Source organism: Colius striatus, chromosome 20 (assembly GCF_028858725.1).
Source record: "Colius striatus isolate bColStr4 chromosome 20, bColStr4.1.hap1, whole genome shotgun sequence".
In the NCBI taxonomy this organism is placed as follows: domain Eukaryota; kingdom Metazoa; phylum Chordata; class Aves; order Coliiformes; family Coliidae; genus Colius; species Colius striatus.
In genome coordinates, this window is record NC_084778.1 from 4,586,141 (window position 1) to 4,612,147 (window position 26,007).

The 26,007-nt window shown below is 45.9% G+C and overlaps 1 protein-coding gene across 7 annotated transcripts; it reads left to right on the forward strand.

Annotated features, from left to right (window-relative positions):
• The first annotated feature begins 4,998 nt into the window (after positions 1 to 4,998).
• On the forward strand, positions 4,999 to 25,019 carry AKAP10 (A-kinase anchoring protein 10). 7 transcript variants are annotated; one of them, XM_062012343.1, is made up of 15 exons: positions 4,999 to 5,361; positions 9,459 to 9,506; positions 11,787 to 11,969; positions 12,291 to 12,845; positions 14,427 to 14,525; positions 14,976 to 15,060; positions 15,376 to 15,499; positions 16,304 to 16,440; positions 17,489 to 17,633; positions 18,317 to 18,490; positions 20,404 to 20,513; positions 21,370 to 21,452; positions 22,029 to 22,081; positions 22,550 to 22,645; positions 23,583 to 25,019. In XM_062012343.1, the coding sequence occupies exons 1-15, from the start codon at positions 5,184 to 5,186 to the stop codon at positions 23,586 to 23,588; spliced, it is 2,076 nt and encodes a 691-aa protein (XP_061868327.1). In that variant the 5' UTR covers positions 4,999 to 5,183; the 3' UTR covers positions 23,589 to 25,019. The 7 variants fall into 7 exon arrangements, 5 of the variants coding, with proteins under 5 accessions (XP_061868327.1, XP_061868328.1, XP_061868326.1 ...); XM_062012344.1 differs by having other exon boundaries at positions 4,999 to 5,205; XM_062012341.1 differs by lacking the exon at positions 4,999 to 5,361 and adding an exon at positions 8,171 to 8,328.
• The last annotated feature ends 988 nt before the right edge of the window (positions 25,020 to 26,007 follow it).

The window sequence follows — 26,007 nt, forward strand, 5'->3', positions numbered from 1 at the left end:
CGGCGGCGCCGCAGCGCAGCCGCCGGGGCGCGGGGCGGCCGGGCGCGGGGCCGGCAGCGCTGCCCGCGCACCCCGCGCGCACCCCCGCGCCGCCCCCCGTTCCCCCGCGGGGCGCGGCTGAGGCCGGGCGCGGTTGCGACACCCGCGGCGGGGCGGGGAGGGGACGGGGGGAAGTCCCGGGAGGGGCGGAGCGGGGCCCCCCTCACCCGCGCGCACGTTTTGGGGTCCTTTACGCCGTTTTCCCTGCCCCTGCGGAGCGGACCCCGAGGAGCCGGGTTATCCCTGCCGTTAGCGTTGATATTTTGAACGCCCCCGCCCCAGGTGCCGGCGGGGCTGCGGCTCTGCGGCTGCAGCTTTCCCGGACACGCACACGGACACGCAATTCCTTGAAGCGCGAATGTCACCGTGGAGGGGGATTTTCAAACGCGCAGACCGGGAAGGCTGGACGGGGTCCGTGATCCCTGTCTGGGAGATTTCTCACTGGGGTCTGCTCGCTTGAGCAATATCGATTTTATCCCGTCATCCTGTAGGTTTCTCCAAAGTGTTAAAGGCAGAACGGCTGCCCGGGAATTTGGGCTTACTTTAGGTGTAAAAGCTGCGCCTCCCAGCGCAGATGGATTTTTGTAACAGTCATTCCGAAACTTCAGGGATCAGCCAGTTTTTATTCCTGCTAAACCTCCCGGTCGCTTTGCAGCATTGAATTGATAATTTCTGGCTGTGCCTCGCACATCTTAGGGGGGTTTTCTCCGTCTCCAGAAGCTCAGCTGTCCCCCCGAGCGGTACCCGCGCCCACCAGCCGCGCGCCAAAGGAACCAGATCCTTTCTGAAACAGCCAAGAAAAAGTCTTTAGCATCCTCAGGCGGGTTTCAGGCACTTGCTGCCGATACCGCTGAAAGAGAGTTAAAGGTATCTGAGCAGCTGTTGGTCAAAAAAGAAGGAGCTTTCCTTTCAGATCGGGGTGTGTTGGCTGGTGTTCAGTCGCAGCCCGTGCAGAGGGATGGCTCAGAGGCTGCCGGAGCAGTTTTCCCGGTGAAATCCGTGCAGAGCCTGGGAGCGCAGAAGCCGGGGGCTTGGCACCCTCTCCTGGTGTGCGCCTACACTGCCACCGGGACCTGGCTGCTCAGCTCCCCGACGAGAGCGATGGGCAAAGAATTCCCACTTTACACGTGAATTCACGGGGGGGAAAAAACCGTCCGTGGGAAAACGCTGCAGTTCTGTCCGAGCACAGCATCTGAGCTTCGTGGAAAGTGTGTGTTTTTCTCGCATTTAAAAACGTGGTGCGGGCTTTTTGTCCTGTAACTTCCAGAAGAGTTGTGAAGGGACAAAACCACACCCAACTGTCGTTTCCTTGGTACCCCTAGTTTGCAGAAACACCTCCCAGCTGCCACGTGCTGCATCACTTCTCATACTCGGAGGCATTTAGAAAAACAAAAGAGGGGAAACGTACAAATGAAGAAACACGGGAAATGGTTTTAGACTAGATTTTGGTTTTATTCAAATATTTCTGACCCAGAAATGGCCGAGAATTTGAGAAAAACAGAGAACTGGAGGAAGGTCACCTGAGGTGAGTTGCACACAGCATTGGCAATACCACCTGGACAGGCAGGAGGTAGGAACAATCCAGTTTGTGTCCAGTCAATCAGAATAACTCCAGAGAGGCATGGAAGTGTTGCAGAAAAGGCCCTGAGAAACAGCATTCAGCAGGGTTGGGGCTGGGGAAAAACTGCAGAAGCTGCTCAAAGGGCTTTTCTGTTTAGCACGTCTATGCTCCGGCTCCATGCTCCTTCCCCAGAGCATCACAGACCACCAGCAGCAGGTCACTGATGCAACTCTTTCTGCTGGGTCCTTCCTGCCTTTTTTTTTAGGTATTACACTTCAAGGTTCAGGTTTTTTACCCATCCACTTACCTGTTAAGAGTCAGACAGAAACTCCTGTCCCCTTACTTGTGCTCAGCTCCCAGGCACAGAGGAGCAAACTTTACTCCCTGAGCACATGCTGAGTGAAAGGAGCTGAGGAGGGATTGCAATGTTTTAGTAAAATCAGTTCATTTTTGCCAGGCTGGGAGGTGTGATAATTCCCTTCTTTGAAATCCTCCCCACACCTGAGAAGCCTCCTGTTCTCATTAAAGCTAATGGGCTGAGGTCAGACACATCCAAATCTGCAGCAAATTTTACCTGTGCATGCAGCCACTTGTTTTCCCATTAAAAACAAGACAGAGGGAAATACAAGTCTGTAATTGACTCCCCCACCATTCATTCTTGAACCCTTAGTGGTTAGTATTTGTGTTGCTTATTTTGCAAGTTCATCTAAGATGTTTAATTATTTGTTTGAAATAATATTCTATAATTCTTTACCAATGCTAATGGCAGTGTTCACAATATGTGATTTTTCAGCCTGTAATATGTTTCTGTACAAAGGCACCTTTGACTCCTGACATATTTTGGACATTGTTATTGACTCCTGAGTAAGATCCAGGCTGTTAGAGACCACAGTCATATAGGTTTTACTATTTGTATTCCCAAAGTAGCAAGGTCTATATATGAGAGACCCCCAGCGTGGTGCAGGTACATGGAAACAAATGAACAGACTGTCCCAAAGATGTAAGAAACAGCAATGGCCTGTAGCATGATTTGCTACATTGGTGTTTCTCCGAATGCTGTAATTGAGCAGAGCAGTGCCCTGTGATTAATCACCTGAGTCAAAGGCACCAAGCTATCAACAAAGCCTTGTTCTGCTTTATTAATTCTGTCCAAACAAGAGCATCCCTTTCAGGTATTTTCTAATATTGAAATCTGTTTCTTTTTCTAGCTATGGAGAGGGAAATAAATCACCAGGCAGTGAGGCTTTTTTTTCTGCCCTTTGAATATTTTAATTTAGGGAAGTGTCTCCCAGCTTCTCTGATGTTGGCCAACCTATGTCCTGAAGTCATATTTCAACTGGTTGCTCAGTTAATTAAACTGTCACGTTCTATTAAGAACTCCAGAACCTGATGTTACTCATGCTTCCAGTTCAGATCTCCAGAGTCCAAGGCTGAGTGACTGACTATGGATTGGAGCTTCAGCCCTTCTGCACATTCCCAAAAAGGGGAGAAAATTTCAGTCCAAGAAACATAAATCATGCCAAACCCACTCGTAGCTGGAGGTTTCATCAATTATCTAGAATCTGATGCAAAGACAATGGAATTATCCTGAAAGATTCTGACAGGTTGGATGAGGTCTCTGGAAAAGGAGCTGCTGTTTGAAAATTAATTGCACCAGAGGTCTTCCTCATGGAATGTGATGGGGGATACCAACAACTTACCCACCCCATAATCACATTGGTAACAGGAGATCACATTGCTGTCTCAGGAGACAGCACATCCCAGCATGAAAGGTTCCACTCTCTTTGGAGCAGATATAGTGTTCCCTACCTGTTCTTCCAAATCTGCTCACCTTTGGAATCTTTTAGGCCATTACCAGCCTCTTAAGCCAGGTGCCAATTAAATAACTCCACTCATTATGCAAAATAAACCTTGTATGTAATAGTTCAACATCCCCAAATGTGAACAAAAACTGTATCAAAGAGCATCAGTTAACAAAAACTATATCAGAAGGGAAAATGCAGTTGCTACAGGGTGTCATTGGCTGCAACAGCCTGCCCAAGAGCTGGCTTCATCCCAGCCCTGAAAACATCCCCATGTAGCTTTTATGCAATTCACAGTTTATGAGTCTTAATTACTGTTTTGTAAAGAGCTCTGGATCACTTGGATGAAAGATGTTGCCGACATCTACAAAATAACTATTAATTACATCATTTTCTCATGGCTCAGGCAGGACAGTTACGCCGCAGAGGGCTGACACTGCATCCATCCATCATGACACCAGGATGTAAGGGGAAGAACTGCAGCTGCCCCTTGCAGTCTCAGCACCACCCACAGGGTTTGTTTTGGGTCCTTTGTGGTGTTTTGATAACTGGGACAAGATCCTGGGGATCAAACCCAGAGATATCATGGCATAAACAAGCTTGGAGCAGATACTGAGCTGTTATGTGTTTGGGAAGCTAATTCCTGTCTCGTAAAAGTGCCCAAGCCCACAGGATAGTGGACATGCTTTGTGTTTCTTCCATGCTCGCTGTCATTGGTGTTCATTGCTCTCAGCTGGCTCCCCAGCACCCACAGCAGCTCCAAAGGCCTGTGGTTGTGTGGTTTGCAGCGAGCTGCCTGGCGTCGTGCCTCAGTTTCCTCATACATCAACCAGAATGTATAATAACAGTCTTTATCAAGTGTTTGTAAGGTGTCTGCATCACGTGCCGCTCAGCGTAAGCGACGCGTTGTAACTACAGACGTCCCTGGTCTGTGACAGGTTTGCCTTGGGTGGATAATGAACATCCCTGGTCTGTGAAAGGAGAGGTTCGCCTTGGGTGGATAATGAACATCCCTGGTCTGTGACAGGAGAGGTTCGCCTTGGGTGGATAACAAGGAGGAATTTTGCGGCAGGATTCGGGCCGCAGCCGGCAGGGACTGCCCAGACACGCCGCTCTCCATCACCCGCAGCCTGAGGGCCGCCAAGCCGCCTGGCAGGGCTTTCTGGCGACACCGCACCAGTGCCCGGGCAGCTGCTGACGGGACGGCAGAGCTGTGGAAGCCCGATGGCGCCTGTGGCACCACACGAACGCACCGGCCGGTGCCACCGCGCCTCACGCACAGTGCTCGGCCTTTGGCCCTCGGGGAGCAGGGCCCCGCTCAGACGGGGCGCAGACGGCTGCCTCCAGCGGGACTGGGGCGCTGCTGGGGGTCTGTCGGGCTGTCACATCTCCCCCCGTGGGGCACTTATCTCGTGTGCAACCAAAGCCGCCCAACCCCTGTGTCCCCCACACCCGACTCTGTGAGCTCCCTGCCCTCATCCAAGATGGCCGCCCGGCCCCGCGCGTTGCTGGGCTGCCCGACGCCGGGGCGGCCATGTTGGATGAGGCGGGGAGCGCGGGCGCATCCCGTCATGCCGTGCGCGCGCCCGGAAGAGGGAGCGGGGCCGGTGTTGACAACATGGCGGCCGCTGGCTGCTCCGCGGGAGGAAGAGGCGGAGGGAGAGGCGGCGGCGGGCGGAGGAAGGAGTCTCATTCATAGACGGCCCGGCTCGCTGCCCTCGCCCCCCTCCCTCCCCTTCTTCCCCCCTCCCCGGCGGCCGCCTCGCCCCCTCCCCGGCATCATGTCCTTCTTCAGGCGGAAAGGTAGGGGGGCGGCGGGCGGGAGGCCCGGGGCTGAGGGGCGGCCGCCGGCCCCGTCCCCCGCACGGTTGCTGGGCCCCAGCCCTGCCCCTCCGGGTACGGCGGCCGGGCCTCGAGAGGAACCTCGGCCCCTGAGGAGCGGTTCCCCCGCGCATGACGGTCAGTCCCGGCACCTCCCGCCGCCGGGGCCCTTGTCTGTCCCTCGGGGTTCGGGGTGGCCTGGGGCTGAGCGGGGATCGCTGCTGCCGGGGTCTCGGGCTGTCGGCTGGGATCGAGGCTCTCGCAGTGATCTGGGGCAGCCTCGGCGGTGGTGGACGCGGTGCTGTAGGCTCCTTCCCTTCTTCCTTCCCTCCCGGGGCGGCTCAGGGAGCGGCTGCAGCCGCAGCGCTCGCAGCGTCCTTCCCCCCTCTTCTGTCCGGGAGGAACAGAGCTCAGCGGTTCTGCCACGGGTTGCCCGGGACTGGTGTAAAAGGTCACATACCTCACGCAGTTTTTGACCTTCTTTGACTGTTTGCAGATTTGTTTTTGTTTTCACAATGATGATATAGTTGGTTTGGTAAAACAGAGTAGGCTCAGTATGTTACAGCGGGAGCTAAAGACTCCGAAAAAGGGACCTCATCACACCTAGTTCTTCATAAAAGCCGAAGGAGTCCTTGACAATTTATTTTGTAACACGTTTGTTGATGTTGTGGAGGACAAGCTAAGGCTTGAAATGTAGGACTGCTGAAATATTGATGATGTTCCTGCAGCACAAATGGATTGAGTCTCAGTGTTCTTTGAGAGCGAAATGTTTTGAAGGCTCTTGTGATGAAGTGTGGTGTAGTGCACTTGCAATCTGCTGGAGACATGGTTTGAGTGGGTTTTATTGAAAGTGGCACCTTTTAGGAAGGGCCTCTTGGGAAAGGAGTTCTGTTATCTCTTGATGCCATAGTTCAAGCAGTATGACCAATGCTTTTCCAGCAGTGGCTGCTACAATGCTCTCCAAAAACACTTCTTGGTTACTAAAGCCCAAAATATGCATCTGGAGAAGCAAGACTCTTACCTAGGAGGAAAGAACATCTTATCTGAGGTGATGTTTTTCTTCTTGACTGGCATATGCTGTTGTAAGCTTGCTCAGCCAAAGTACCAGCATTGAAAATGTAATTCCTTGCAATAGTCCTGGAAGAAACAAGTTTAAACTTTTCTTCATACTGAATTCTGAAGACTCTCAAAGTCCACTGAAGGCTTTGCAAGTGCCATAATCCTTTTTGGAGTGTTTACATCCAAATGTTGAGCTGCAGGATAAAACTTTCATACTCCTTATAAACTACTCAAAAATAGCTGCAGCTGCTTTCCTGGTGAAGAGAATTGTGTAGCTGCTCTTCCATTCTCATGGGTAATCATCAGAACAAGGTAAACTTTGGCAGAAGCTTTCTCAGGGAGAAAGCAAAGTAATGTCTAATGGAGTATCTGTTTGTAATAGTTTGATTAAAGGATCTTTGGTCAGAGAGGAACAGTCAGAACTAAATGCCCAAGGGAGGCAGTGTTGAGGAAAGGAGAGAATTATGCTTTCATCTGAGTTGTATGTGAATTAACACTGGTTTTTTATAATCTCCATCTTTGATAGTGGCTTTCAGAGAAGATCTTGAACTGTGGCAGGGAGAAAAGCAACAAATTAAAGCTTGTGATAAAACTCTGTAGACTAGCCATCTGCAGTCCAAAACTGCACAAAAGCATTAGTGCTCTTGGGTTGAGCTCTTGTTGTTTAAGAGGACATTGCATTGGGTAAAAATCAAAATGCTTTTTAAACAGGGATCATAAAACAAACTCACATTAGCAAAACCAGTAATCACAGAATCCCAGAATGGTGAGGGCTGGCAGGGCCCTGCAGAGCTCATCCAGCACAAGCCCCTGCTACAGCAGGTTCCCCTCACTCAGGGGGCACAGGAACGTGTCCAGGGGGGTTTGGAAACCTCCCAGGAAGGAGCCTCCACACCCTCCCTGTGCAGCCTGGGCCAGGGCTCCCTCAGCCCTACAGTAGGGAAGTTCTTCCTTTAAGTGGAGCTTTCTGTGCTCCAGCTTTTGCCCATTACCCCTTGTCCTGTCACTGGGCAGGGCAGAAAGAAGGGGCTGCCCCATCCCCTTCACATCCACTTGTCTGATGCTTGTAAGTGTGAGGTCACCCAATGAATTATTCATTTTTTTTAGCATGGGCTTGAAAGTAAAGGTCAGAGAGGAGTGAGGCTGGGTAATAGGTTGAGAAATTGAACTCTGCCAGTTGAACCAGCAGCTGGGTGCTTGAGGGCAGATTGTGCCATTGAGTGTGCAGCCCTGGCTGTTGCACTGATAACATTCACTGGGGATATCTTGGTAATAATACACCCAGCTGGCTCCTGAAGATGGCTGTTGGGTGTTTGTACACAGGCTGCAGGAACAGTTCAGGTTTGCTGCTTCTTCTTCTTCTGTGGTTCAAGATGTGAATTAAAATTCTCTGGTGTCACGTGGCTGCCTCGTGTGGGTTCAGTGTGTTGTCCCTTTGGGAATGGGGCTGCTGGAAAGTCTCACAAGCTCTTACTCCTCAGTCCCTGTGTACTGCAGTTATCTCTGGCTTCAAACAGACACTAAGTGACATCTTTTTGAGGAAAGTGAAAGTAAATTCCTTGAGTGAAGCTTCATTCTCTAAAATCGAGTCTTGTCTCATTCTTTTGTGCTGTTCGCTGTTTCATTTTGTTGTGCTGGAAGCTGATGGGGCCCAAAGAAGCCTGTGCATAAGGAGGTTAGGAACATGAAACAGGAGTTCACATTACCAGTAGCAAGTGGGTAGTTAGGCAGAGAGGAACTGGGTAGCTGGTAAGAGGGAACAGACTTATTTATACTGAAAATAGACTTATGGAGGACTCTTCCTGTTGAAGTTCAGGGAGCATTGCCAATAGTTAGGAATCTGTTTGATAAATATGATAAATTGGGGTAATTTTGGCAAGGTGAAGGTCAGTGATGCTGTAGGGAGGTGGCTTCATACCCATTGTACCTCTGTTACTTCAGTCATGCAGGTTTCTTCCAGGGATTTTTCTCCTGCAGATCAGCACGCCTCCAGTTATGTAAAAGCTGCTTATTCTCCCTGTTCACAGCTGCATCTAGCTGCAAGAGGTCGGTTTCAAAAGAATCCAGCTCTTTTAACAGAGGCTTAAACCCCCCTGTCAGGGAGGGAATGTGCTAGCTGCTAGCTTAAACCTGAAATGCTGAGTGGCCAGTTTGCAGCCCTGCAGTGTTTCCCCTGCAGCCGCCACCGTGCAGGACAATTATGTAACAGGAGACTGAGGTTTCACTTCAAAACAGTAAAACATTGTAAATCCTTAAGTCAGAGTAGGGAAGGAGGAGATTTTTTGGGGAAGTGGGTGTTCTGGAAACCTGCTTGTGTTCTGTGATGTGTTTGGTGGTGCTGGACTGTGATGTGTGGTTGCCTTTGGAAGGACTCCACACCCGGTGTTCAAAGATGACCTGTTTGTAGTAATGATCTCAGCCTGGAGCAGCTGGAGAAGGTTTCCTCAGTAGATTATGTTCTTCCATATCTCCATGTAATTTGTTTCTCATGCCATCCTGTTTGTGCACTCCCTTGGTTTCTTTATTTTTGTTTCTGGCAGATCTCCTCCTTCACTTCCTTTAGGAGCTTCCTATCGAAAATAATGCTGAAAAATCACTTTTGCCTCCCAACTTTCTTTTAACTATTATCTTCCCATCAGTTGCTTGGCATAGCTTTGATGATAGCTAAGCAGTGGTGTTTGTGAGAATGAACTATAGTGTGGTTCCAGAACATGTCTGTGGTATCCATCATGACTACTTCACGGGGCTGGTTCCACAGGCATCTCTTCAGCTGTGTGTGCTGCACTGCTCTTCCTGTCATACAAGGGCGATGTTGTTTTCAGATGTGTGATCTCTAGCTCATAGAGTGCAACTGCCAGTGCCCTACACTTAAAACACATCTATCCCATTCTTTACAGTTAATAATTGAAGTCACCTTGAATGTAGCCTTGCTTTAATCAGCAAGCATCCTTCTTAACATTAATTTTAGCATACTGTATTTCATTAAACTTCATTCATGGGTGACAAGGTTTTGCTTTTGAAAATGAACAAAAGCTGTGAAAGCCTCTCTCAGTTACTAGATGTGCAGATTTAAATGAGTTTTAACAAAATGATAGTTTACATCTGCCTCTGATACTTGCTGAACTGGGGAATTCTGTCATCAAAACAGCATTAATGTTTTCCTTTGTATTTTACAGTGAAAGGCAAAGAGCAAGAAAAGACCACAGATGTGAAAGCAATGAAAAGTAAGAGCCATGCTTATTTTACTTATAAATTCGTATGTCTCATGTCTTCTGCCATTTTTATTTTAACCAGTGACATAGCTTCCTTATATCTGAGCACAGATGTGACCTGTGCATTAAAACCAAAAACTGTGTCCTGTTGCTGAGTGTTTATAGTAACTAATCTTTCCAAGACATCTTGCTGAAGGTGTACAGAAGGTTATTTGATTATGTCAGACATGAGGTTTCATTCAGAGTGATCATGCAGTTTGGTCACTTTGCAAACAGTGGTTATTGCTTATCTGCAACAAATTGCTTCTGGGGTTTCTCACTTAGCTGTAGTGTGCTTTACAGTTTGGAAAGTGCAGCTTCAAAGGGTGCAGTTTGTGAAAGAGGCTGCCAGTGTCTGATTTAGCTTTGACTGATGTGGCTTGTGAGACTGAAGATGTGAAGCTTGGTCAGAACGAATAGCTATTCTAACACCTGCTCTATGTGAGACAGAAATCTTGCAGCTAAATCTGTTGGGAGGGGGGAAATCTCAGCAACTGTAAGCAAACAAGGTTATTGATCCTGTCAGTTTTTATTGCAGTACTAAAAGGAGATGAGGTGATTTGCGTGGATCTGATGTGTTACTTTTGTATCCTCAGACAGAAGCCTGTTTCTGTACTTGTTAATGTGTTATCTGGATATCAAGAGAAAATTAAAGGCTTTTTTCACCTTGGTGCTCTATCTTTCAAATCAAATGTAGGAAACAGTAAGTTGCATCCATTTAATAGCACCCCCCATGATTTCAGTGCAACTACACTTTCCAGTGACTAGCTGCAAGAGCATACCAGGAAAAGGCTGCAGGACAGTGACCCTCTCAGTACAAATCAATTGGATAAGTTACTGTGTTCCATGCTGTGAGCTGCTGCAGACAGAGAGCACCTTTCCAGTTTGGCAAGCAGCTACTCCCCAGTCTGTGTGACGTCAGGTCAGTGATGTAGCCCTGTCTGGAGCTTCTGGAACAGGTGTTTAGTCCTTAGATGAAGTCCAGTTTTTCCCCAGATGTTCATAATATAAAATCCCATTTGCATCTAATTCACAAAAGCCTGAGCCATCGTGCAGAGTGTGGCTCTAGTTCTACATGAGCAGCCTCCACAAGCTTTCCCCACTTACTGGCATCAACCAAGCAACTGGCTGCCATCCACTGGCCTTGGAAAAAAAGGTGTTTTCTCCATTATTGCTGGTATTAAATACCAAAGGCTTTGTAAGAGGTGGCAAATGCTGTCTTGGTACAAACACTGCAGCTGGAGAAACACTGTGCAATACCTTAAACATTTTAACTCTCTTATATGGTTGCTCCTAAGGTATGTATCTGTTAGCATGATGTGCAAGTGTGAAACTGTCAACTTGTGTCATCATGTGTCATAAAATTATGCATAAAAATAAAGTTATACAGCATGAAAGTTCCCAAGCCCAAGAGCTTGACACCTTGATGAAACACATCGTTAGGAAGAAGTGTGCTGAGATAACGTGTCATCTGACTCGCTTTATTTTTGAGTCAGAGGTGTAAGATGTCCTTGCATTACCTCCTAATCAAGTGCAGTTTCCTGAGAGCTTTTGAAACCTCTATGAGCACGGGTTGGGTTTTTTTCAGCTTTGTCATCAATTAATAATTAGTTGGTGTTTTTTCACTGGCAGTGTTTTGTGTGAGGAAGTTGTTCTTGATTCTCTTTAGGCTCAAATATCCGGCTGTGTCCTGGAACAGCTAGAGGGGGTTAAGGCTCATGAAGCTGTGCTTCTTGCTGTTTCTTTTTAACCTTAAAAACAGAGTCAAAGAAAATATTTTCAAAAGCTATTCCTGCTCAAGCTCCCAGATAGCTTTGTAGCTGAGGATTTTGTAATGCATTTTAGCCTTCAAAAAGGCTGGATGGGCAAGAATGTTGTCACTCAACTGAGCTGTTGACAAGGTATGAAGCTGTTGCCATAGGGGCCATCAGGGAAGCAGGAAGACCTGGGAATAATATTTCAGGTGTAACCTGAGACTTGGTGTCTTTTGTTTAGCTGCTGAGTAAGGGAAGTACAGGTGAGTGGATACCACTGAGTTATTGTAAGTGAATTCTTTCTATAACGCAACTTATTTCTGTGGTCTTTACTCTCATCACACCCATGTTCAAAGGTGACACACAGGGGTACAGGGATGTTTTTAATAAGATTGGCTTCTGCAGACTCACTGGCCTATCTTGGGGTGTGTGACATTGGAAACTGTTTCAAAGAGGTCTTGAAGTCCTTGTCTTTTAATCATTCCTGTCTTGGTTCCAGCTCCAATACCAGTACATTCCCCTCAAAGAAGCACTCGAAATCATGCCTTGCTGGAGGCTGCAGGACCAAGCCATGTGGCAATTAATGCCATCTCTGCCAACATGGACTCTTTTTCTAGCAGCCGGACAGCTGCCCTAAAGAAGCAGCCAAGTCACATGGAAGCTGCTCATTTTGGGGACTTAGGTAAGGCTTCATCAGCTGTATAATGTCACCATTTCTTTATACTCTCTATGTGTTGCTGGTATGCTCACCATCCTTTGCTTTTCAGGCAAATAATTGAAGTAACTAAACAAACTGACTGCTGTTTCAATATAATCCCTGTAACCCTAGCAGGGAAAGTCCTGCTATGGGCACAGTCCTTTTGGTTGTCAAAGGTTCCTTCATGTTGTGTCCCACCTTTATGTTGGAGCCATCCCTTCACCAGTTGCACTGCAGAAGCTTTTTGTATCAAATACCTGTGTCTGTAGCACAATGTGGAGTGATTCCCGTTCTATTTCTCTTTAGGCAGATCGTGTCTGAATTATCAGGCTCAAGAGACCAAATCAAGCCTTTCAAAGACCCTTGAACAAGTTCTGCAGGATGGTGTAGCCCTCCCTTATTTTATCCAGTTTATGGAAGTGCGCAGGATGGAACACTTGGTGAAGTTTTGGCTGGAGGCTGAAAGCTTCCACTCCACCACGTGGTCCCGGATCCGCGCACACAGCCTGAACACGGTGAAGCAGAGCTCGTTGGCAGAGCCGGTGTCGCCCTCCAAACAGCAGGAAATGGTGTCATCTTCTCCAACTGGTTTGCTTGAGGAGAGACTGGAGGATTCTGGCACAGTCCATCTGCTCAGGACCAAGCCAGTGGCTTCGGGCAAGAACGACAGAACTAGCAACAGCCAGAATCACGTGCTCTTGGGGCAGGAGAGTGACGCCACCAGTGTTCTTTGTCTAAGAAAGTCAGAGACAGGGACTCGGTCTGTTCCAGCTGATCAGCAAGAATCTTCCAAGCTTACAGTATCAAACAGAAACAGCCCTTCCTCTGCACTGAAAGACTTGTCAGGAAAACTCATGAAAAGTAAGTGATGTGTTCCCTTTCTTTAGAAAGGTGGGGAGGTCAGGGATGTGCCAGCTGCTGCTTGCTTTGTACACTGAGCTGCCTGAGCTCCTGCCTTGTCTCAGTACATGTGATGTTCATACAATCATAGAGTTGTTTTGGTTGGAAAAGACCTTTAAGATCATCAAGTCCAACCATGAACCTCACACTGCCAAACCCACCACTAAACCATGGCCCTCAGCTACACAGCTTTTAAATATCTCCAGGGATGGGGACTCCACCACCTCCCTGGGCAAGGAGTTGTGAGGAAGAAAGTAGCTGTGTGTCTCAGCAATGTTAACTTGGTGGATGAGGTGACTTCTGTTTGTATTGTTTGACTGGCTGGTTGTTTAAAGGTTTAAAAAGAAATATGCTGCTGAAGAGAGCTGAGAATTGTGATGTACTCTGGTAAACTTAGGTCACTTCTGTTATGTGTGTGGTCTAAAGAAGTGAAGGTGAGCATTGCAATGTGCCATTTTTCCCTCACCCATCCCAACTTGAAAGAATTACAGGAAATTTTGATGGTGGGACTGAGACTTGCTGGTTGACTTTACACAGCAGGTGAATATCCTGCATCACACAGAATGATGTAAGGTGTGGCTGCAAGAGTCTTGTAGAGATTTTTTTTCTGTGGAACGTAGTGGTTTTGTTCTTGGATTTGACAGAGTTGTTCCCCTTGTAGCTGATTTGTTCTCATTTGGGTTCCACCTCCTCAGAGGCTGCTGGAAGTAGGGGATACAATTGAAATATTTACTTTAGATAGTAAGGTACATGCACAGGAACCTGTTTCTCTACTTTGCATCTACTCAGTGCTCTCTCGTTTGTGCAAGTCTACAGACAAAAAGGAAACCCTCCTTTCTTCATATTGGTTCCTTTTGTTTGCCCAACTGTTTCCTCGTGTTGCATCCCTTTCACTTGCTGTTTGTCTGTCTCATATACCTCCACAATACATAACCTCAGCCCCAAAGTAGCTTAAACAAAGGCAACGATACTTTAGTCATGAAAAGCACCTCTGCATTCTGACATCCATGTACAAAGTCCTTTCTGAGAAGTCTGGAAAGTCTGGAGTGTAATATTTGTCTGTGTTCCAGAGCAAAGTCCCAACTCTCAAAAGGTGACACGTGAAGCACGTGGCTTGTTCTGAGACACTGCATTTGAAGATCATTCTTTTTCATTTAATTCCTTTATCATGCAAGTGGTTTATTCTCTATGATGAGAGCTAGAAAATGGGAACTTCACTGCAGTTCTTGCTGTAAAGGCGTTGCTTCTGAGACTGAGGTGTGCAGCTGAGGAACAGGCTGCTGTCTTGTCTGGTAACAGGGAATTCAGAGCCACGTTGCTTTATTCCCTCTGACTGGTCAGTCCGTGGGCACATGATGACATGGCTAGAGAGAAGACTGTCAGCAGCAAAGTATCAAGTAGTAGACTGAACACTTCATGGGAGGAAAACTTGTTTCTGATCATTAGATAGTTGCTTTGCTGAAGAGCAGGCATTTTATCCACTCCTTGCTTTAAACCTGTGCCAAGGAATTCAAAGTTTGATTCTGTATTTCTTCCTTGTAGGTATAGAACGGGATGCAGTTAGTACTTTTACCAAATATATTTCTCCAGATGCTGCTAAACCAATACCCATTACAGAAGCAATGAGAAATGACATAGTTGGTAAGAATGTGTGCTGCTTCCTTATTTCAGAGCTTCCTCCTTCCCCACAAAAAATGTGCCTGTAATACCACACACTCGTATTTATTGTTGTGATTGTTATGAGTCTTACAGTCAGTTGTCAAAAGATAGTAGATCATATTACAAGTGTCAGTGGATCTGACCTTCCAGCAGTACTGTGCAATATCCCCAGAAGAACCTTCAGAGGCTCTGCTTAAATTAGTGAAAGAATTCCTGGTGGTTATGGAGGAATTCCAGGTTTGAGTCTGTCAGACGTTTTTGCCATAATGTCATTCGGCTGCCTGCAGTCCTTCAAAAGCTCTTTTTGCACAGTTGGAACCAGCTGACTCTAGTGAGTTTGAGCTGCCATTTTTCATTAACTAGTCATCATTATGTCTGTTTTGATTTGGTCAGCCAAATGCATGTTAAAATTAACCTGGTCTTTCCTTGCAGCAAAGATTTGTGGGGAAGACGGACAAGTGGATCCTAACTGTTTTGTTACAGCACAGTCAATAGTGTTTAATGCAATGGAACAAGAGTAAGTTGATTGAATGATTTGGCTTCTTATGTCTGTCATCCTTTGCAAAATAACATTTCTGGAGGCACAACCATCTGATCAGTTCTGAATTCAGCTTCTGTACGTGAAACTCTTCCTCTCAATCCATCCCTGTGGCACTTGCTGAAGTTTGTTTGTGCACCCAGTGCTTGCATTCCTCATATCTTTCTTGTCATTTGTAAACCTGCACCATTTCTTGCTTGTTTTGCTTTGATCTGACTGAGAAAGAACTTACTGGTTGGTGAGGTGCTTTGGATGCTGCTGGCTCTCAGTAACTGCTGTTCCCTCTGTGTGCAGGCACTTTAGTGAATTCTTGCGAAGTCATCATTTCTGTAAATACCAGATTGAGGTGCTGACCAGTGGGACTGTTTATCTGGCTGACATACTTTTCTGTGAATCAGCCCTGTTCTATTTCTCTGAGGTGAGTTTTAGATTGTAGTTTTACCCTTTTTTTCTATTCCAACAGATGGAAAACATCCTCATTCTCTAATGATCTCTAATAAAGACACCCCAAATGTATTTGAGAGAAAATGCATTCAATAGTTTCCTGCCCATGTGTAGAACTATTTCAAGTGTTCATCTCTGTACCTCATGTTGTAGAAGGAACTGTAGGAGGTAGTGAGTGATTTTAAGTGTGTGTCTGCTTTGTAGAAGCTTTGACATAGTCACCTTAACCTTGCCAAATGAAGCAATGACTTTGAAAGCCTTAAACATTCCTAGAGATAACAAATAACTTTCTAGCTTTACACAGAGAGGATACCAGATTGGAATGTGGTAGGATAAATGTATGATTTTACAGCTGTGGGGCTCTATACCTTTAGGGAATCATCTGTTAGCAGAAAAATACTTGTCCTGGTAGTCTGACATGCCAGTGAGTTGGAAAGAGCAAGCTGGGAAGCTGAGACAATATGCTGAGTTCAGTGTAAGCTGAGCAGAGTTTGAAAATGGGGTTTCCTCTGTATTTAGTATGATACAAATAAATAGTTGTTTGGAAACTGAGTGTGACAGAGTGAAATGTCACATTCCTTTTTCTTAAAAAAAAACCCCAAACTAAATCTGCAGCACTGAAAATACAGAATGTTTGTGTCCTGGTGACAGTTTTGTGTCATTGATGTATGGACTGTGTGTCTTGTTTGAAATGGCAAAGTGCAGGTTTAGTCTGTATTTATTAAAAGCATTGCTAAAACTTCTTTAATTTCTCCTTTTCTTCTGATTTCCCTTCCAGTACATGGAGAAAGAAGATGCAGTTAATGTATTGCAGTTCTGGTTGGCAGCAGATAACTTCCAGTCTCAACTTGCTGCCAAAAAAGGCCAGTATGATGGGCAAGAAGCACAGAACGATGCCATGATTTTATATGACAAGTGAGGGAGTTCAAAGTTACTTGTTTGTGAATGTTTTGTGCTTGTTTTGTATTGCACTGTGCAAAAGGAGCTTTTCATTTTCAAACCATAACTGTGCAGTCTTGCCCTGTTTGGCTGAAATGCATTTCATTAAGGTGGCTTTTGATGTATGTGCACACAAGAGCTTTCGAAATCTTTATACCTAAAGAAAAGGTCCTTATAGGGACTCTACTCTTAAACACAATTCAGAATTTTCAGGGCTTGATTGCTCAGTTTAATGTTTGATCATGAAGTGTCAAAGCCAATTGGTTGCTATCTGAACACATAAAGGATATAAACCTAACTGCAGGTGCATCTGTGGAACAACCTTAAGGTTTGGATACTTTGCAAGTAAGCTGCAGGAGCTGCTGTCACACAGAGCAGAAGCCACATTTTGCTGCTTCTTAATATTTGAAAATACTTTGTTTTAAGGAAGGAATCAGATCCCTTTTAAGAGCTGACTTTGCTCTGTCTCTCAGCAGTGTAACTTTTGCCCTTTATTTTGGGCTTCACCTTAGCAATTATGCAACTAGGAGGCAGGCATCACAACTGCTTCCAGAAAAAGCTTGTTCTTCAGCCTAAGTGTGAGATTCATTGCTGCAAGCTTGTTGAGTTATTGCCATAACTGGAAAGAATAATTGGAGAGGAAGCAAACAGTTCACTCTGCCTTTGATCAGTTGACCCCTGTACACACACTCCAGCCACAAATTCAGTGTTGGTGATGTGATTAGTAGAGCAAATGCTGCTTCAGAGTTCTGGCTGTTTCCTCCCTCATTGCTGCTGCCCAGCCACAAAGCTGCAAATGTAAGATTCTGCTCATCAGCAGACACATGATGCTCGTGTTTATCTGTGTCTTCGGGGCAAGGCTTTAGCAACAACGTTTCAGTGAGTTGGCTTTTCTTCCCCCGCAGCTGGGGAGGCTCGGTTGTCTGTACTTTTAGGAAGCCAGCACCATCTACTGGCTGCAGCACATTTGTGGCCTGCAGTTTGCAAATCCTTTTGTGTCTTCTTCCCCTGTCACGTGCTGCAGGTACTTCTCACTTCAAGCCACACACCCTCTTGGCTTTGATGACTCGGTGAGGTTAGAGATTGAATCCAACATCTGCAGGGAAGGTGGTCCTCTCCCCAACTGCTTCACTACTCCCTTACGGCAGGCGTGGACTACCATGGAGACGGTGAGATCCTCCTCCAGAGTGGTTTTGGCAGTTGCTAAGATGATGTGGAGGTTCTGCAGCGTGTCAGGTGTCCCCTTCAGCATCTGATTTGTCCTTTTACTGACTTCCTGTTTACCTGGTTAATAAAATGGCTTTTCCTCAGCCTTCTTTGAAAAGATGCCACCCACTGCCTTCTGTTAACTCTGTGAAATGTTTTCCTTGGGCGGTGGATGCATTTTTATGCAAGCAACAGCAATTCTCATGGGAGGAAATTCCATCAACAGATTATTATGTATCTTCAGAAAATCTCCCTTCCTGCTAGTAGCAGTTGTTTGCAAGTCTGATAGCAGTGGTGTGGCTCTGGGATACCTGGATACCAGACCTTAGGCATTTGAATCTGGAGCCGCAGGTGAATTTTTGTAACAGCATAGCAAAGTAACTGCAAGCCTTTTGGATTGTCAGGGGGGGAATAATCTGAACCTGTTTCAATTACTAGAGGATTTGGTTAACTCACAGGTATTTTTGTTCATTTTGCAGTATGATGTAAAGTGAAGGCAATGCAGTCACTGGTCTGGAGTAACTCCATGTGTGGACACTTGTGTACCACCTCTACATGTGTTTGTGTGTCCCTTCTGTTCTGCAAACCATCTGTAGTCATTGTGCAGACCAGCCTTGATTAAAGAGCACTTTTTCCTCTCTCTCAGGTTTTCTTACCTGGTTTCTTGTCCAGTAACCTTTACTACAAATACTTGAATGACCTCATCCATTCAGTACGAGGAGATGAGTTTCCAGGAGGGAATATTGCACTGAGCATTCACGGCCTGGGGAGCTCCCCCGACAGCGATTCTCTCGGGGGCACGGATGGGTCTGCCTCCCAGGTATGAGTTTCTTCCTTTGTGTCTGTTACAGGAAATGCTACAATCCCTTTTTTTTTTTGTATCACTATCAAAGTTCATCTTCTGATTTGTAGATTCTCATTCCAATTTAAAGCCTGTGTTCTACTTGGACACGTTTAACCTGCCTGCTGCTGAGTTCAGACAAACAGTATAAGTGGAAGGATATTTGTCCTATTTCTTGTGCAAGTTTTGTGTGCTTAGTTCTATTAAGAGGCCAGATCTTTTGTCTTGAGGAGTCCACTCAATGCTAGGGTTTAAGGCATCTACTCAGACAGAGAGACACGGGTTCATACCTGAGGGAGATGCTCACTGGTTTGCCTCAGCAGACTTTTCCCTGCTGTTGTCCTCACACCAGCTCTAGTCCTGCTGATCTGGTAGAAAGTGCCCAGAGTCCTTACTTTCCAAAAGAAAGCTCTGAGTATTACCAGCAAAATGTTTTAACTTGGAGGGGGGAGGGGATACCTGAATTTCTTTTGCATGTCTGTCTGCTGTAAAGCTGGGCATGAAAAAGTCCCTGGCTGGGTGAGGTGTTCCAGGCATTGGTTAAGCATGATTAGAGCTAAGTGGCTGCTTCTTCATGTAGAAACAAGAATGTGGCTGGGCTCCTTCAGCTCTGTTAACCTTCCAAAGTCATGGGAAGTGTCAACTGTGTGTTTATTTTGCACAGTGCCCTGGTTGTGGGCCAGCACCTATCTCTTTTTGTTACCTTTCCTGTTGCTGCTTTGAGCTGTGTTCTTATGTGAGTCTGGCCTCAGGAGCTGGCAGTGGAGCTCATTACACTCTGAAACCACTCCAGTAATGTCAGATATGTGATTTTAACCCACAGTTGTCTACCAAAAATCTCTAGCTCTACTTGATTCAGATGTGAAAGCAGAGAGCAGATTTCAATCTGTCTGTAACCAGGTCAGCTTGCAAACTGCAAGCCCAGCTGAGAGCAGAAAAGCAAAGTGAGAAGTGCTTCTGCTGAATTGCCTTTATTGACTGCTGCAGAGCTACCATGGGGTTTAAATCCAGTATCCAGACCAACATTATTGATGGACTGTGTTTCAGGCAGCTTAGATGTTACTACCTGCTTGTAGTATTTTTAAACCTAATTTGCAAGGAGGGACTGTTTCCCCCCTCCCATGGCAAAGTGGGGAATAAAATCTGTGTTCTTGAAATACCCCACAGCTTGACAGTCTGAGCAGCAGAAACTGCTGGTAGTTGGCTTGCTTGGACTGTTTAGGAAGTGAAGTGCTGCAGTTGGTGGTGTGCATTGCTGCTTCTCCAGATGGGAGGATCTCTGGGCTCTGCATCTTTTTGCATAAAGATGAGCAGCAGGAAAGGAGCTTGTGAGGCAGCTGCCAGAAATGTTTCTGTTCTGTGTTAAGGTGCTAATGGCTTGCTGTGTGCTTGTGCTGTCCTGCAGTTGCTCAGGTGTTTCTTTGCCTTTTTCCTTAATCTGGTATAAATACTCCAGGCCAGCAGCTGAGTGTTTGTTCTCAGTGGATGGGAGAAGCACACAGCGTGTTTGGGAATTGCTTAGCAAGTGTGAGAGGGATGAGTGAAGCTGCTGCAGCTTTTGAGGTGATTCAGTGTTATGTACTCACAAACAAATAATTTGCATGCAGAGACAGATCTGTTCAGCTGGTAATGCTTAGGCAGCAGTCCTTACACACGGGTGCTGACCTGTACCTTGTGTCTTTGGCTCTGTTCCTATAACTTTATATCATCCTATGTTTAAAAGTGTCACACTGAGTTAGGAACTCATCACTGTGTAGGTGCTCTCTGATTCTTTTATGCTTGCTTAGAGACTTGATGGAAGTTTATTGAAGTGCAAAAGCACTAAAATTGCAGTTTTATTAAGCTCTTAGTTGTCTGCATTGGGCACTAATGCTTAGAATTTTTATTTGTAGTCCAATGTCAAAAAGGCTAATGTTAAAATCCTGAAAAATTTTGATGAAGCAATAATTGTAGATGCTGCAAGTCTGGATCCAGAGTCTTTATACCAACGAACATATGCAGGGTAAGGCTCATTCAGTGTATCTCATTCTCTTGAGTTCTGTGTTTCACCTCTGTTTCATTTTTGCTGTGTCCTCCTGCATGGAGAGTACACATCAGTGCAGGATGTCCCAATCCTAATACATGTCCTAATATTGGAAAGTAAGTTTATTTCAGGAGTGGGATTTAACACCAATGGCACAGTGAATGTTTCTCTGACCAGAATGGCAGCCAGAGAAAGATTTAAATCAGGTTTTTTGTCTTTCTCCAATTATTATTCTTATTTATCTCCAAAATACAGTCAAGTAGTTCCTATTTGGGGTTGGCACAGAAAAGAATCAGCTCAGATTCCTTTGATATTGTAACATGCAACTTTGGTTTCTCCATAGCCTCATGGTAGAGTGAGGTCTTATACTTCATTTCTTTAGCAGATTGTACAGCTGTTCTGTTTCTGAGGCAGCTGTTTGTTATGAAGCTCTTCTGCTCTGTGAATCTCACACAGAACTTCTTTGTGTCTATAGCTACCTTGCTTTTCTGTTGCACACCAGTCTCCTGTCCCTTTGGGTACTGTGAACTGTATTCTCCCTATTACATGTTTCAATTTGATGTTACATGATTGAATCATTGAAGCATTTGCTTGCTTCTAGAATAACTGTTAAGATCCACTTCAAATGTAGATAGGTGAGAAGAGTGGGAGATTTTCCCCAGTGTATCAATTTTAGGTGGAAGAGGTGGTAATTGGTAAAATGCCAGTGTTCTGACATGGGAGTCTTTATTGGGAGACTTTATTGTAGTGGCTGTTTTGTTTTCCTGCCTAGTAGCTTTCTGTAATGCTGAAATTCTCTTGGTAACCTCTGTGCTGCTTCTAACCCTCTCTTCAGGAGGATGACATTTGGACGAGTCAGTGACCTGGGACAGTTTATCAGAGAATCTGAACCAGAGCCTGATGTCAAAAAATCAAAAGGTTTGCTCTCCTCCTTTTCTCCATTTCTGTAAACACCTGCAGAGCTGCTCTCTTCTTTGCTGCAGTCAAGAGAAGCAACCTTCTTGACTCTTTCTGGTTCTTTTTTAAACAAGTTAGAGATGCTGTGGGGATTGTCCCATAATGAGGCAAAACCTTTCTCTGGCCCAGTTTCTTATCCAAATTCTGCTTTCCTGGTCCAGCTGGACTCCTGGGAGCATGAGCAGCCTGTGGGAGTCGGAGCTGTGGATGGATCCTGGCAGGGATGAGAGCTGCTAGCAGCTGAGCTGATGATCAAACCTTCAAAGATTTGGTCTTGAGATGAAAAAGCACTTCAGCTCCCCACATGCTTCCTACCCAGTTGGGGATCTACTGTTTGTGCCGCTTTTCAGCTCTGATGAAGAGGAACTGCTGGGGCTCAGTGTCTAATGAACCACAACTCCACCTAATCCTTTGTCTTCCACGTTCTTTGTCAGCAGCAGCACAAACCCTTCAGAAGGATGGGAGGAATTAGCTTGTGTAGAGATGTGCCACAGGGTTTGCCAATATACCTCACTTGGTGTTTTTTATCTCAACTAGGGTCCATGTTTTCACAAGCAATGAAGAAATGGGTTCAAGGAAACACAGATGAGGTGTGTCCTGTTTTATATTGCCCTTGTGACTTATTGACAGTGTAGATTAGGAAAATGAAGTACTGAAGTCCTTAACCCTGGCTGTTTCTCAGGGTGTCTTTCTGATGCACCGGCAGGAACTGTCAGACTCTGTGTGCTAAATACAATGTGATTGGACACACGTGTGAGACTAGTTTGATTTTCACCAGTGCTTGCTGGTTTAACCAACACCATGGTCAACTGTGTGAAAACTTCAGGTAGCCTCCTGGAAATTGTATCAGGCCATAAATACTCGGGGTAATGACAGTTAATGCTGCCCCTGGAAACCGGGGGCATTTCCATCGAGGGAGGAGACGGGTACTACAGGTCACTGAGTTGGGAAGGTTGCTGCATCTCCAGGGTCGAGCTGGGAATGATGCTGAGAGGACTGTGTTTTTATTTTAAGAACTTGAAGCTATCTGTGTTCTGGGATGGGTTTTTTTCTGTCAGGCTCAAGAGGAGATGGCGTGGAGGATAGCAAAGATGATAGTCAATGACGTGATGCAGCAGGCGCAATGCGAACAGCCGGCGGAGAAGGTGCCCAAGGTAGGGGGGTGGGAAGGCTGCCTGTCTCCAGCTGACTCCAGCCAGACTGTGGGAGGAGCAGAGCTCTCACTTGCCTTCCCAGTGCATCTGAAGCCCACGCTGAGAATATCTGAACTAGCATAGCATGATAGGAAGAAGCAAAGGTTGGAGGTGTTGCAGCCTACACAGGACGTTGCAGGATTTAACAGGCAGTGGTGCAGGATGAGTGCAGTAATGCTTTTGAGGTGAGTTCACACTCGATGTTTCATGTGCAGGAATAGCAGTAGGTTTGCCTGAAGTGTCAGCAAAGCTCAGTAGCTGGGAAGCTGCCCTTTGGGTGCAGTGATAACACAGACACAGCAGGGCTGGTGGGGTTGTGTAGTGGCTCTGTTGGACAAGTCATCTTGTTCTGTTTAAAAAAACAACAGTTCTGATGCAGGGGGTTGATTTTATGAAGTTATGGTGACAGCAGTTTACCAAGCTGATATCTGCTGCTTCAGCCTTTCAGGCATCTGACTTTCTGAAAATTAACAGGCACCTTTTTGAATTATTGAAGGTGAATGTGCACCAAAGCCCAGTCATCAGACCCAAAGCCGTGGATCTCTGCTTTCACTGCATGACTGTTGGATCTCTAATAGAGCACTTAAATGACTTATATGATGATTTCACTTAATAGCTTGGCTGCAGATGATAGAATTTTAGCCTGGCTGGATGAAAAGGTGGCTCAACACAGTATTTAGAATACCACATGGCTGATGATGCTCTGGATTCAGTTGAGCAACTATGGTCTCAGTCACTGGCAGGGTGAACATGTGTTGTGTGAGTTGGGTTTTTTCTCTCCCAAACTCATAAACATACCTGGCTTCAAGGTTTCCCAACGCAAAATGTCTTTCTGTTGAGCAGCTGCCTTGTATGTTTTAGGGTAAGATGAACTCTAACCCTGTCCTTCCTTTTCCAGCTATGATTTTAGAAGCACCAGAACAGGAAATCTGGTTTTTCCACCGCGAGAATGAGTGAACTTTCCCTTTTGGTGGATTCTTTAACACAGCCAATAAAAACAAAGCACTGTTACTCCAGCTGCTGAACTCTCCCTCTTTGATAAGGAAGAATTAAAAAGAAGCAATCCTGTACCTCCACTGTAGAGCATGAAGAAACACTTGTTGCTGTTGTATGTGGCATTCACAATAATGATGGTTTTTAAAGAGATGGAGACGCAGTTAACGTGTCGCTGAGGAGCTGTGATGGACTTCTCAAGTACTTGACCCTGTCTCTAAAAGACTTTTAAGCAAAAATATCTGGAGTGGGACACGAGCCACAACAGAGGGGAAGGTTTTGCTGTAGTTTCTAGTTGTACTACTTGTCATTTTTAAACACATAAATTGGAAAGGCCACAGCATTGGCCACTGGAGACGTGAACCTGAAACTGAATTCATTGGCAGAGGGACCTAAAAAGTTCTAAGGTTTATTTTTCCTTACTGGAAATAGACACATATTCAACTGTAAGATAAATGTATTTTACTTCATAACTACATTAACTTTGAAGGCAGCAGAGAGTGAGCAGGAGCAAAGCCTGGACAGTGTGACTCTTCCTTGTCGAGCTCTCACACCCGCACGCCCAAATCTCTTGCTTCCAGCGCGGAGCCGACTCAACTCCCCTTGCACTTGTCTCCCGGGCCACAGCTCCAAAGGCAGCCCATGTTTTGAGGAGATTGTGCCCTGTGGACTGCTCTGTTTTCTTTCCTCTCTATTCCACAAGCAAGGGGAGGGGGGGAAAACAGTAATTGCTGCCATTCTCCATAGCTTGTTCTCCTCCAGCCAACACTGTATCTAATTCCAGATGTTTGGTTTGCAAAGAAAAACAGTTTTTAACAACCTCTGGCCTTCTCCCTGACATCATCAACAATTGCAGCTGGCAAAACCTGTAGTTCAAGTTAAAAGAGAAAAGCCACTACATTACACAGCACCTCTCTCTCTCTTTTTCCAGTGAATTGAATTTTGCAGGGGATCCAAGTGCTCAGTGTCTCACCATTCTGTTGTTGCTGCATTTTTAGTGTAAGACACTTCCATTTGGGTTTTTTTGTTTTACCCTTCTGATTGCTTTTTTCTTTCTCCCCTCAAACTTGTGAGAAAAAAGAAAACCCAAATAATCACATTGCCAAGAACTCCAATCATCTCCAGTGTTCAGAATGTCCTGATTGACTTGGCAAGTGTTATTCTGTTGCAATATTTGATTGTAGAGAGACACACTGTATTGTTGATAAAGCAAAAAAAAGGCTGTGTGTAGGTTTTTGGTACTATGTACCACCTCTTATTTCTCTCATGCCCAAGTATTCATGTACTTTAAACATACTCTATTTAATTGTGTTTTGATTTAAAATATATAAACATGAAAATTTGTGTCAGTTTTCTGGTTTGATGGGATTTGACTTTACAAGGTTTTGGGGTTTTGTTTAAATGTGAGTCTGAGGGGTTTATAAAAGGAACAATCTGCCCAGCAGTTTGTCCTTGGTACATTGGCACCCATTTAGTGTGTGATGTTAGTAGTAGTGAGGTGAAGTAAGAATTTCTATCTAAATGCTAAATAAGGTGTTTTAACCACAGGATATGGAAGAGTTTGAGCAGGAAAGGGGTAGAAGGGGTAGGGCTGATCGTGTGCACAGTATTGAACGATGTATTCATGTGTGAATCTGCTCCTGGGTGGGAAAGCATGCAGCACTTACTTGTTTTTTCCACCTTGGCAGGATCCAGATGAACCAGCTGCATCTATTTAGGGATTACAGGCCACAGCTTTGGCACAAATACCTCTCAGGGCTGCATTTCCTTCAGCTGTAGTCAGTGCTCAGCTTATCTGGAGTTGGAAGGTAGCAAACAGCTGTAGTGCTGACTGAAAAGAAAAACATCCCTCCAAAATAAGAAGGGAGAAATCCCTGCCAGGGCTCCATGGCCCAGGCAGAGCCTCTCCCGCCTCTTCTGGGGAGGGCAGCATGCCAGACCCCTGTACAGTGCCCAAGCACCTGCTTGGGCCAACTTCTCAAAGCTGCTTCTGTGGAACAGGGGCCAGTGAGTACAGTGAGGGTTGATTTGGACCCATGTGCCAGGTTTTTTTCTCTTCTGCCTGTACGTGGTGGTTGACTCGATGGAGTTTGGCTGCTGGGGTGGGTGCTCAGCCTGCTTGTCCCTGCTTTGTGCTGGAGGGGGTGACTCTGAATTTCTCGCTGTTACAGGTTTGTGGGGCAGAGGTGAGTGTATCCTAGAGCAAGATGTTCCCTCCTGCTGTGCAGCCCCGAGAGCCTCCCTGAGCAGCCCGGGCTGGCTGCAAACCCCTTTCCCCGAGGGCTTTGCCCACGTGGCACCGACGCACCTGTGCAGAGGAGGGTAGCTGG

Coding starts and splice junctions, on each gene's coding strand:
- AKAP10 (XM_062012343.1), top strand. CDS start 5,184: ATGTCCTTCTTCAGGCGGAAAGGTAGGGGGGCGGCGGGCGGGAGGCCC. Junction 15,061..15,375: donor TTTAATGCAATGGAACAAGA/GTAAGTTGATTG, acceptor CTCTGTGTGCAG/GCACTTTAGTGAATTCTTGC. Junction 15,500..16,303: donor CCCTGTTCTATTTCTCTGAG/GTGAGTTTTAGA, acceptor TTTCCCTTCCAG/TACATGGAGAAAGAAGATGC.